Below are 12,377 nucleotides of genomic sequence, written 5' to 3'. Positions count from 1 at the left end.
AAATCTTTAAATATTTTCTTTGTCACAAATGGCAACGATTCCAGTAAAATCTTGGGACAAGAGTGTTGTTCCATCTCCCTCCATCCAGTCTCCTGTTCATTATCAATCCATATCTTTATGACTCTTAATTGTGCTGCCCAATAGTATTTTTTAATATCTGGTAGGTTTAATCCACCTTTTTCTTTAGAACTCTGTAGTGACTTGTATCGTATTCTTGGCTTTTGATTTTTCCAGATAAATTTTGAAATAATTTTATCTATCTTTGTAAACAAAACGTTTGGGAGCAGGATGGGAAGCGATTGAAACAAAAATAAAAGTCTAGGTAAGACGTTCATTCTTATTACCTCAATTCGTCCCATTAATGTTAAAGGAAGTAAACCCCATCTTGTTAAATCATTACTTATCTCATTCATTATTTTATCGTAGTTGGCCTTTTGTAAATGTGATAGGTTCTTAGTGATCATAATGCCCAAATATCGAAACCCTTCTTCTGTCCATTTGAATTTCATTTCATTTTTTACTTTTACCGAGCATTCTCCTGAAATAACCATAGCGACTGACTTTGTTTCATTATTCAAATACCCTGATATTTCCCCATATTCTTTCAGAACAGTGTTCACAGTAGGGAGAGTAGTTTCTGGATTGCTTATGTACATGAGAATATCATCCGCAAATAGTGAGATTTTTGATTCCATACCGCCTTCATCTCTAATTCCCTTAATTTTTTGATTTTGTCTGATATATTCCGCTAAGGGTTCAATACTTAGTGCAAATAAAAGTGGGCTTAAACAATCGCCTTGTCTTACTCCTCTCTTCAAAGGAAAAAAGGAGTCGGAACAGCATCCGTTAACTCTTATTTTGGATTTTGGATTTTTATAAACAAGTTTAACCCATTTTACAAATTTCGGGTGGAATCCAAACACTGTCAAAACATAGTAAAGATACTGCTGTTTTACACAATCGAAGGCTTTGTGTGCATCTAGACTTAAAAGTAAATTTGTATCTGAGCTTGCTTTTGCATGTGCTATAAGGTTTAATGTCCTTCTGATATTATTAGCAGCTTGTCTCCCAGGTATAAAACCTGTTTGATCTGGTTTAATCAATGATGAAATACACTTCTGTACTCTACTTGCCATAATACTTGTAAGTATCTTTAAGTCATTACACAGTAGACTAACCTGACGGTAGTTTTCGCACATGGCAGGATCTTTACCCTCTTTATGCAGTATAGAGATGACAGCCTCAGACCATGAAGTTGGAGTGTTTCCGGATTCTAATACATAATTATACACCTTTTTTAATGTTGGTGCAATTTCTTCCTTCAGACATTTGTAAAATTCCCCCGGTATTCCATCAGTTCCCGGACTTTTATTATTCTTTAGATTTGTTATTGTGTCTATAATTTCCTTCAAACTAATTTGGTCTGTCATCTCCCTTGCTTGCTCAGGTGTCAGTGTTGGTAGGTTAAACCTGCTCATAAAGTCTTTTAATTTTCGATCAAATGTATCTTGCTCTTTGTCATTATATAATTCTTTATAATAATCTGCAAAAGTGTTAGCAATATCAAATGGTTTTCTTTTAATCTCTTTAGTTATCGGATGTTTTATTTTTGTTATTACATGTTCCGACTGCTTCTTTCTAAGTTGAAAGGCTAATAACTTATTTGCTTTGTCCCCTTTTTCATAATATGTTTGTTTTATAAATCTTAGAGCATTTTCTGCTTTGAATGTCATCATTTGGTCTAATTTATCTCTTTTAGCTTTTAACTCTGACAAAACTGATTTTTTTAATGTTTTTGCATGTTCAAACTCTAATCGTTTTATTTCCCTTTCCAGTTGTTTTTGCTCGTGCTCTCTTTTTTTTTAATCCTTGAAGTAATCTCCATGCATTTCCCTCTTATTACCGCTTTCCCACATTCCCATAAAGTAGTTAAATTTACCTCACCATTATCATTGTTTTCCACATATTTAGTAAATTCTTCTTTTAATTCCTTAACTACTGCATTGTCAGCTAAAATTGACACATTAAGTCTCCAATATTTGAAGGAAAAGGAATTTTGATCCAGTTCTATTGTAGTGTAAATAGGTGCATGATCACTCAGAGTTATTGGCTCGATTCCACTGTTTATTACTTTATGTGCATCTTGTCGGGACATAAAAATAAAATCTATTCTTGAATAACTATTATGAGCGCTTGAATAAAATGTAAATTCTTTCTCTGCTTGATTACTCATCCTCCATGTATCTATCAAACCAATATCCTTTATTATATTGTTTAGTATTCTAGATCTTTTTGATATTGATCCTTTTTCTGAAGGTAGTCTGTCTAGTTTACCATTTTGTATTGTATTAAAATCGCCTCCAATTACCAAAATTCCCTTTCCTTCTTGAATAATTAAATTTGCCACAGTTTCAAAAAATAAACCATTCTCCTCATTTGGTGCATATATATTTAACAATGAAATACATTTCCCATTAATCTGGCCCACTATCATCACATATCGTCCCTTTGAATCTTGTATAATTTTTTCTGTCACTAAAGTTACTCCTTTCTTTACCAATATTGCTACCCCCCTTCTTTTTCCATATGATGAATAATATACTTCTTTTACCCAACCTCTTTGCAATTTTATATGCTCTTCATCCCCCAAATGTGTCTCTTGTATTAGTGCTATGGAGCAGTTTAATCTTTTTAACTGTGTGAGAATCTTCTTTTTTTAATTGGGTTGTTAAAACCATGGACATTATAAGAAAATATTTTTAACCTATCCATCTTCTTTTGTACAAAGCACTGACAGTATATCCTATTCTACATTTATCCCCAACACAAAGTAAAATGTTTTTCCATATCCACAAATCACAAATATAAAATTAACTTACTACTTAAACAAAAACAAAAAATACAAAAATAAAAGTGTCTGCTTTTAGTTCCCTTTATTAACTTCCAAAGAAAAAAATCCTCTAATAAACAGAGGATTGCACGAAGTGCACTTGCAACTTTTACTTAGTTATAGTTGCCTAGTACTCAATTAGAGCAGCAGTAATTAGACTCTGCAACCAACTTTTCGTATACCTGAGCCAAAAATCATAGAAATATCTATATGGCTCTATACTTTACACATATGTACCCCATATGGTCAACTTAAAGTTACCTCGTCTTGGTGGGAGAAAGGTCACATTAGGCTCGTATGCCGACACACGGGACCTACTGTTTGTAGTTCATTCCGCGTTTGGGCTATTTATGGCCCTTCACAGTCTTCCAGCTCAGGCTCAGTTCTTCCTTTAACTTTTGTCTCGTCGTCTTCTTCTATAATAATGTCCAGCTCTCTTAACCTTTCTGTTGCGTCCTTAAGTCGTGCAAATGTCTTTGTCCCATTCCCGTTGTCTCCCAGGATCTTCAGTTGGGCTGGGTATCTCATCTGCGCTTTCACGCCTCTCTGTCTCAGTTGCTTGACGACATCACATACCCGTATCCTTTGCTTTTGAGTTTCCGCCGTATAATCCAGATTGAAATAGATTTCTTGCCCGTTGTATATGGTCTTCTGTTTCCACGCCATTTGGATGACGCTTTCTTTCACTCGATAGTTCCAAAAGCGCACAATAATTGCTCTCGGTGCAACCGTGGGTCTTGAGCTGGACCTTCTCTGCGCCACGCTGCCCACGCGGTGCGCTCTCTCGATGTCCACATCCAGCACATTTTGTAGTTTTAGTTTGGTGGAAATCAGATCCTTTACAAACCCCACCACATCATCCTTTTCTGATCCCTCGGGCACACCGTGTATCCTAATGTTTTTGCGCCTCGCTCGTGCCTCCAGGTCATTACACTTAACCATCAGTTTGTCCTGGTTTTGAAGAAGAGAAATCACAACTCTCTCTAATTGTGTGGTTCGGTCCTCTGTTTGTCCCACACGGTCCTCTACCTCCGAAATTCTTGTTTCAACCACAGACAATCGTGTTATGACCTCGCCAATACTTTTCTCCACACGTTTTTCTCTTTTCTCTTTTCTCTGCTTATTTTCAGTCGCGGCTTGTTTGTGTTCTTGCCTGAGTGAGCGTATTTCTCCCAGCAAGTCGAACACGTCGCGGCGGCGACTGACTTTCCACCGTCAACTGCGGCTCTTCACTGGCTTCTTTCATCTTCGAACACTTTTTCTTTCTCCCACCTTGACGCGTTTTCATCGATTTAACTTTCTTCGTAATATCTTGTTACATTTAAAGAGCCTTTTGGTTGGTTTTGTAGAGTCTCTTTGTCTCCTACCACATGTCACTGCCGGAAACAGGAAGTCTTACATCAGATCAGAAGTGAAGGAACCTGAAGAACAAGGACTGGAGATCAGAAGACGTTTGTTCTGTAACAACATCAGAGATGTAACCGAGTCTGACAGTGATTTCATCGCTGCCATCAGCATGAAATTGACTAGTTTTCAGATAGTAAAGAAGGAAAAAGTCCAAACTGTGACTTGTCCAAATATGTGACCTGATGTGAATCCAACAGACCAACTTTGGGGTATTTTAAAGACAAAGGTAGAGCAACACAAACCCTCCAACAAAGAGCAGATGAAGACATAATCTCTGAAGATGGTGGAACATCTCTGCAGAAATGTGGTTTCTTCATGCTGAGGAGGATTAAATCCATCTTCAAAAATAAAGGTGGACATAGAAAGTGGTGAAAAAATCCAACATTCTAATGACAGTCATGAAAGATGTACTGACCTTTATTGGATTCATCTCATGCTGTTTGGCCTGTATTCTTCATTTAGTAAATCTAAACTGTCAGTTTGTTTTTTAACCACATCAAATACTTTACTGCTCAGCTTCAAAGTAATCCGATTACTGTAATGTACTACACTTTGGATTATTTTCACATTAAATAATATTGCAGAGGACTGTCCTCACCGCTGCTGTATTCTGGACATAGTGGGATGTATTTGTTGTTAAATTGACTGCTGTCTTTTCAGTAGGACAGAAAATACTGAACTTAATGTATTACTTCATTTCTTGTGTTTGTCTCTTCAGACTTAATAACTGTAATCTGTCAGAGAGAAGCTGTGGAGCTCTGTCCTCAGTCCTCAGCTCCCAGTCCTCCAGTGTGACAGAGCTGGACCTGACTAACAACAACCTGCAGGATTCAGGAGTGGAGAGCCTTTCTGCTGGACTGGAGAGTCCACACTGTAAACTGGAAGCTCTCAGGTCAGGACTCATCAACCTGTTCAACTGATGACCATTTAAAATGTGTTTTTATTCATAATGAGCAGAACAGCTGAGGGAGGTTTTCTGTATTTGTATGACTCAGATCAGTTATGTTACTGACCTTTAGCACTAGTTTCTCTTAATGAGGCCTCTTCCACTACAGGAACTGAACAACCTGGAACCTGCATCACAGAAGCAGAACCTGTAAGAACCTGTGAAGTCTTGGTTCCAGGTTCTGTTTTAGTTTCCACTGTTTGACAGAGAGAATAGAATAGAATAGATCTTCTGCTGCACAGCTGCTGAACCACACCATGTAGCAGGAGACCAGGAGGTTTTCTGTGGTCGACCTAAAGAAGTTGGTCTGCAGGTGTTGAAGGAGGTGAGTCTGGTTTACAGTCTCTGTTGGGCCTCCACCACCTGATGGGAGAGAGTAATATGGGACGCCTCTCATCAAATTTTGACAGGTCCCAATCAGAAGCTGCCACGTCACGAGGGGTCAGGACTTGGACTGATGGCGTCCAATCAGAGGCTGCTACGTCATAGAGTGGGACATAGTAGGGACCAGTGAGACACTCGGAAACTTCTCATCAAATTTTTACAGGTCCCAATCAGAAGTTGCCACGTCACAAGGGGCGGGACTTTGTCCTATGGGGTCCAATGTGAGGCTGCCCATCATAAGGCGGGCTACAGTATAGGGTCCAATGAGAGAGTGCCACATCATAGAGTCCCTCCCCCACCCCATCCGCCATATTTGTAGTCTTTTATTTTTTTAAAAAGGAAATGATGCAATTTTATGTCGGAAATGATTGTTTAAAAAAAAAAAAAGATTTATAAAACAATCATCATAAAATTCCCGTGCTACTGTCATCCAATGAGGTGTGAGGGGAAGGGTGAATGAGAACCAATGAGAAGAGGAGTATGGGGTCTTCTTCATATATCAAAGCCGGTAGGCCTCTCCATAGGCCACAACGGTGAATAGAATTCACCATGGCTCAGAAAATGTTGGATGTCCAGGGGTATGTGGTTCCCCAAGCGAGTGGCAGTGGCAACTCTGAGGCCCTGCCGTGTCCAGAGCCGGCGGTCATCAGCGAGACGCCCATCACCATCTTCCGTGAGATGTCCTCGATACTACGAGGTCCTAGGAGAACCATGATGTACCTCCAGCGGACCCAGGTGCCCCCGGCCGAGTCTCTGGAGGAGGAACGACCTCTCAAACCCCACGGAATGCCTGGATCCTGGGGCTACGTTTTCAAGACAGGGGGAGCTCTGCTTCTGTCAGCTGGAGGAGGGTGAAACGCCAAGGCCTCCAGCCGTCTCAGCCATGCTGACCTCCAACGACTGGAGCATGCTGAAGATGGTCATTCAGCAGCATCTCTGAGCGACTTCTCAGGAAAATATAGCCGAGCCTGTACCCTCTGAACGACCAAGGTTGGAAAACCTCCCCGCTTGTACGGAGGTGCTCCTGAAAAGAGTGGTCTTCAGCGCGGTCTGGCAATCCAAAGTCATGGTGTCTGGTAGATGGTACTTCAGAACCACCCTCCAATCAATGGGAAAGAAGAAACCAGCAGAGTTCTTTGTTTTGGAGAGTTATAACGCTGACTGTGGGGTATTCCATACTGTACTGGTCTTGCCGTTGGCTCATGGATTGAGAAGGCAGCTGAAAAGATCACCACTCTCTTTTCTAACTGTCGGAGTTGGAGGGATACTCTATCTGTCAAAAAAAAAACTATCATTCTAAGGTCACGACCTCTACTTTTCAGTCACGCCTCTTTTTCTGGTCACTACATCATCACTGCCCACCCCTATGTGTTATAAAGATGGTTAGTGGAACCGATGATCACAGAGACTTGCAACTTGCCTACTGATCAACATGAGCGCGGTCAACCAGCAGCAACAGCAGCCCCAAAAGCGTCTCACAACGACCGCTATGCAGCCAGCGTGGTACCCGCATCCCAGAAGGCTCTTTGGTTCTGCTGACTCGGAGGAGGAGGATTTGATGGAGCTCGACAGCTCTCCGGAACCCAGCATGCCAACCCTCTTTGCGGGCTGTTCTGAGCCAGCTCCTCCTGGATACCCAGCAAAAGCCCCAGGAGAAGCCCCAGCAGAAGCCCCAGAAGCGGCAGCCCCAGCAGTAGCAGCAGCCCCAGCAGTAGCCCCAACAGCAGCCCCAGAAGTGGCAGCAGCAGCAGCAGCCCCAGCAGTAGCCCCAACAACAGCCCCAGAAGCGGCAGCAGCAGCACCAACAGCAGCAGCCCCTGAAGCAGCAGCGCCACCACCACCAGCGTCAGCTGCGAGCCCCGAGGATGACGTGGACAGCTAGGTGTCATCGATGCTCATCAGCAGCATCAAAATGGTTGTGTTTCATCTGCTGAACCTTACTCTCCACAGCTACAGATACGAGTGCTGCTATGGCTGTCAGGTCAACCATACCAGTCAGAGACAGCATGAGTGTCTGGAGACATTGGGCGATGACTACCTTCAGCTCCACTTTCACAGGCTGATGGGGAGGCTTTTCATTCCTCGTTTAATCCCGACCATTCAACACCTTCTGAACATCCGCAGAATCCCAGCTGATGATGCCAGAGTTCGAGCTGTGAGATTCTTCTGTATGAGCTGAAAACAGCGAAAAAGTTCCACATTCCCATCAGTGAGATGTACGACGATCTGATCGGGGAGGACGTGGTGAAAATTGGGCAACTGCGGATGGGGACTGAATTGTGGAACAGTACTACCTCCTGATCATGGGAAATGTTTGAAGAAAACCAGAGACAGACAATCTTTGCTGGATAGATCTTTTGGATCAAGCGATTAAAAACAGAGTTTCAACATACACAGACACGATCACCGGTACCAGAAGTGTGGAAGTTAAAAGACTGGAAAACATTTTCAGCATGGCGCGGTCACACTCCGTGCATACACCCTAGGAAATAACTGTACAAAACACTGCAGGAATTAATGGACCTGTGTCAGAAACTTTTAGAAAAATAATTCAAGAATGGACTATGGACTCTGCTGAAGTGGAGTCTTCTCATTTATTCTCTCTGTACACATTGTTTATTGATGTGGTATGTTACCGTTTGCAAAACAACTCACCCGTGAATATCTTTTTGGAACTGAGAGGAGTACAATGTGTCTTAGAACGTGCTTTTGATATGTCATTGTTAGACCAAGCTTTAAAGATATGAGCCTGATCAGTTTATAGTGTTTTTTACTCTGTTGATGTATCCTTAAATATTTTCTTTTTCATGCTCCTTACGCAAAGATGTATCTCACTTTATTGTATCCATATGCAGCTTTTCTTTATTTTTGCATTCAACTTATATCCATAATTTTTTTAAAAATCTGTTTTTTTTAACATGATCAATGAAGTATTTTTGGAAACAAATAAAGAACCTCTCTCGTACCAGTTTTTTTCAGTTCAACCGTACAGGTTTCAGAACACAGGATGACTGAGAAAAGGGTTATGAAAAAAGTGTGTTACAATCCTTCCCATCCCGGTAGCTTGGGAGGAGTAGAACGTCTCTGACAGGGTGTACGAGATGAAACAGTTATACTTTACACAAACCAGCCAGAGTGCGGTTCACCGGAAACAGAGTGTTTGTCACTAAGCCTCTGAACCAGTTTCAAGCCGACCTGTGTGACATGCAAGCCCTGGCTGATCATAACGATGGTTACAAGTATTTACTGACCGTCATAGATATATTTTCCAAAAGAGCCCATGTACATGTCCTAACGAAAAAGACTGCTGCTGAAGTGCTTAAGGTTTTTGAATCCATCTTAAAAGACAGCCAAACCCCAGAAAAGTTACAGACTGACACCGGAAAAGAGTTTTTTAACAAGAGTTTTAAGACTGACAAATAAACACAGGATTGTACATTTTGCCACAGCCAGTGACCTAAAGGCCTCAGTGTTGGATAGATTTAATCGCACTCTGAAAACTAGAATGTGGAGATATTTTACGGCTCACAACACCAGACGTTACCTCGATGTATTACCTGAACTGGTGAGAAGCTACAACCACAGTTACAATAAAAGTATAAAAATGACGCCGATGGAGGTGACCTCCCAAAACACCGGCCAGGTATTTCGCCACCTATACGGTACTGTTTCCTCCCGTCATCAGAAGAAATTAAAGATGAACTTTGAGAAGGGGGCTCTCGTCAGGATATCCAAGTTGAGAGACGTGTTTGATAAAAAATATGAGCAGAATTTTACAGATGAAATCTTTACAGTGTCTGACTGTATTCCACGTACACCCCCAGTCTACAAATCTACAAATTATTACAGTGAACCCATCCAGGGATCTTTTTATGAAGCTGAGTTGCAAAAAGTAAAAATAACCAAAGACAAAATGTTTCAAGTGGAAAAAATCTTAAAACGAAGGGTTGTCAAAGGTGAAAAACAGGTTCTAATGCACTGGAAAAATTGGCCGGAAAAGTTCAACAGCTGGGTCAAGGCTTCGGACGTGATGAAAGCATAAAAGCCTTGTACAGAGAGGCTGCAGCGGGCATTCCTCGGGTGCAAGATGGAGCACACAGCTAGCAAGGGATTTTACGTGACTCTACCTTCCAACGCTAGCAAAGAATTATTTAAATCAAATACCACTTCTTGTTACACGGTGGACTTAGCCAAACCCCTTGAACTGAACGATGACTGGGTGGTAAGTCTGTGCGAAATCATCTTCTCTTACACCTGGTACAATTTACCAACCATTTCCTATTTTGAACTGAACAAAGTGATTGATGAACCACAGCCATTGAGGATTGTGAAATTCAGTCGAGGAGGATATTATGAACGGCCCCGAGCATGTGGTCACAGCACTCAGAAAGTATGATGCTACATACAACAACGTGACCAAATGCATCAATTTCAAAGGTGCGGGTCTTCACAGAATCTGCACGTACCCTCCCTTGGCCTACATGTTAGGACTAAAAGTGAATGAGTGGTGGACCCTCTCCAACCACTCGGCTCCCTACCCCTGGAACATGAAAACCGGGATATATAATCTGTACATTTACACAGACATCATTCAGTATCAAGCAGTCGGCGACAGCTACTCGCCGTTCCTGGCCACTGTCAACATTAAAGGTACTTTTGGAGATGTGGTGAGCCTCAGGTATAACACAATACACTACATACCGCTGTCTAAAAATTACATCAAAACCATTCGCATTTAGATTAAAACGGATCGAAACAGGTGTGTGGACTTTATCTTTGGAAAGTGTATCATCAAGCTCCACTTTAAACCTGTTCGGCATTCTTTGTAGAAGGGCATGGCTCAGCTACACTGGACGGCAGATCCTCATCGCTTCATCAGGTATTATGAGAGTCAAGCGGCAGGATCTCTACTGAGGTTTTATGGAGCCCCGGTGATGTACGGATGGGGTATAGGGTCTTTGTTTTCCAAATTGTTTTGTTTCATGACTCCGCTGGTGAAAAAAGGTTTTGACATTGCTAAACCGCACCTGAAAACGGCCGCTACTAACATCGTCTCCGACGTGGCTTACCGGGCAGCAGGAAAACGGGATGAACAAACAGAACCAGGAGGGTTCTGCAGGGATTATGGTCTTATCACGCAGAAAAAGAAAGCGCCCGCCCGGTGAACGCATTTTCTCCTCCCATAAAAAAATGTGCGCTGCGTTTGAGGAGGAAATCAGTTGGCAACACAAGGTCCAAGAAGAAGAGGCCTGTCCGGAACTCCGACATATTTTAACCAGAAGTGATCTGACAAAAGAAAAAAATTAAAAATAAATTAACAAATATGGCTCTTTTACACCAGAAATCCCCCGAGTGTACCCTGGCAGAGCTGGATTTATTTTCAGCACCTATGACGCAATTATCCATCGAGGATAAAAAATATCAAGAATGTCTACCCCTCTCTGCGTTAGGCGATAACTCTCCCATCGAGTTCTTCATCCCTGGAGACGGTGAGAAGTATCTGGACCTGAACAACACCTTGCTGTACCTCCGTGTCAAAATCGCCAACGCGGATGGCTCCAACATTGCTGCTGACGCAGCGGTGGGTCTCATCAATTATCCTCTCAATACCATTTTCAGCCAGTGCGATGTGATTCTGGGGGATAGATTGATTTCACAATCTAGCTCTACGCACCCCTACAGAGCCATGATTGAGACTCTGCTCAAGTTTTCTGAAGACATGTTAAAGAGTCAATTCAGCGCCGGCCTGTTTTACAAAGACATGGCAGGGGCTATGGACTCTGCAGTGACTGTCAACGGTCCAAACACAGGATTCTCTCAGAGAGCAGGCTTCACCGCCAACTCCGCAGAAGTAGACCTGTTGGGTCCTTTTCAAGGGGACATATTTTTCTGTGAGAGATTGCTGCTAAACTCAGTCGATTTGAGAATCAAAGTGATCCACAGCAGTGACTCCTTCTGCTTGATGGGGGCTCGCGACTCCCATTTTCGCCTGAAGATAACAGCCGCCTCCCTGTATGTCAAAAAAGTGACCGTTTCCCCAGCCGTTCTTTGGGTCATGCAGCGACTTTAATGAAAAGCAACATTCTCTATCCCCTTTCATGCGTGACCGTCAAGACTTTCTCCATCCCAGAGAATTCCAGAATCTGTAACCAAGAAAATCTGTTTTTGGGGACCATGCCAAAATACGTGGTTTTGGGTATGGTGCACCACGATGCCTTCACAGGGACCAGAGACCTGTCACCCTTTAATTTGAAACACAATGATGTGGAGTACCTGGCTCTCTGTCAGGATGGAAGACAGATCCTCGCTAAAGCCTTCCAACCCCAATTTGAACGGGGTAATGCAGTCAGAGAGTTCTATAACGTGTTTGCCGCTACGGGGCGGCACCTCAAAGATTTACCTCTGGGCATCAACCGTCAGGAATTTAACAATGGGTATTCTCTGTTTGTGTTCACCCTGAACCCGACCGAAAACAGCGACGCACTGTCTCCTGTTTCTAGCGGAAATTTGAGACTGGAGATGAGATTCAGAGTCCCCCTGCCACACACCACCACCCTCATTGTGTACACCTGTTATGACTCTGTTCTGGAGATCAATTCTAAACGACAGGTGCTGGTAGATTATTATTAAAAAACAACGTCTTTGTCAGAAAGTAAAGATGAATAATCACCAGCTGGAGGATCTTTTACATCGTTTATTGGGAGACCTCTTCTGTAGTGTCTGGTCCTCTGCTAGCGTTACTCACCCGCA

General features: G+C 42.3%; 1 protein-coding gene across 1 annotated transcript in view; it reads left to right on the top strand.

Moving 5' to 3' along the window:
- Positions 1-12,377, top strand: part of LOC111579052 (NACHT, LRR and PYD domains-containing protein 12-like) — an 84,596-nt gene that overhangs the window by 22,561 nt on the left and 49,658 nt on the right. Inside the window, exon 5 of the mRNA XM_035955556.2 lies at positions 5,016-5,189. Coding sequence (XP_035811449.2) covers positions 5,016-5,189 — 174 coding nt within the window. The remainder of the gene's footprint in view (positions 1-5,015; positions 5,190-12,377) is intronic.

Source organism: Amphiprion ocellaris, chromosome 24 (assembly GCF_022539595.1).
Source record: "Amphiprion ocellaris isolate individual 3 ecotype Okinawa chromosome 24, ASM2253959v1, whole genome shotgun sequence".
Lineage (NCBI taxonomy): Eukaryota > Metazoa > Chordata > Actinopteri > Pomacentridae > Amphiprion > Amphiprion ocellaris.
The sequence above is the reverse complement of the archived record's forward strand: the minus strand, read 5'-3'. Positions and strand labels throughout refer to the sequence as shown.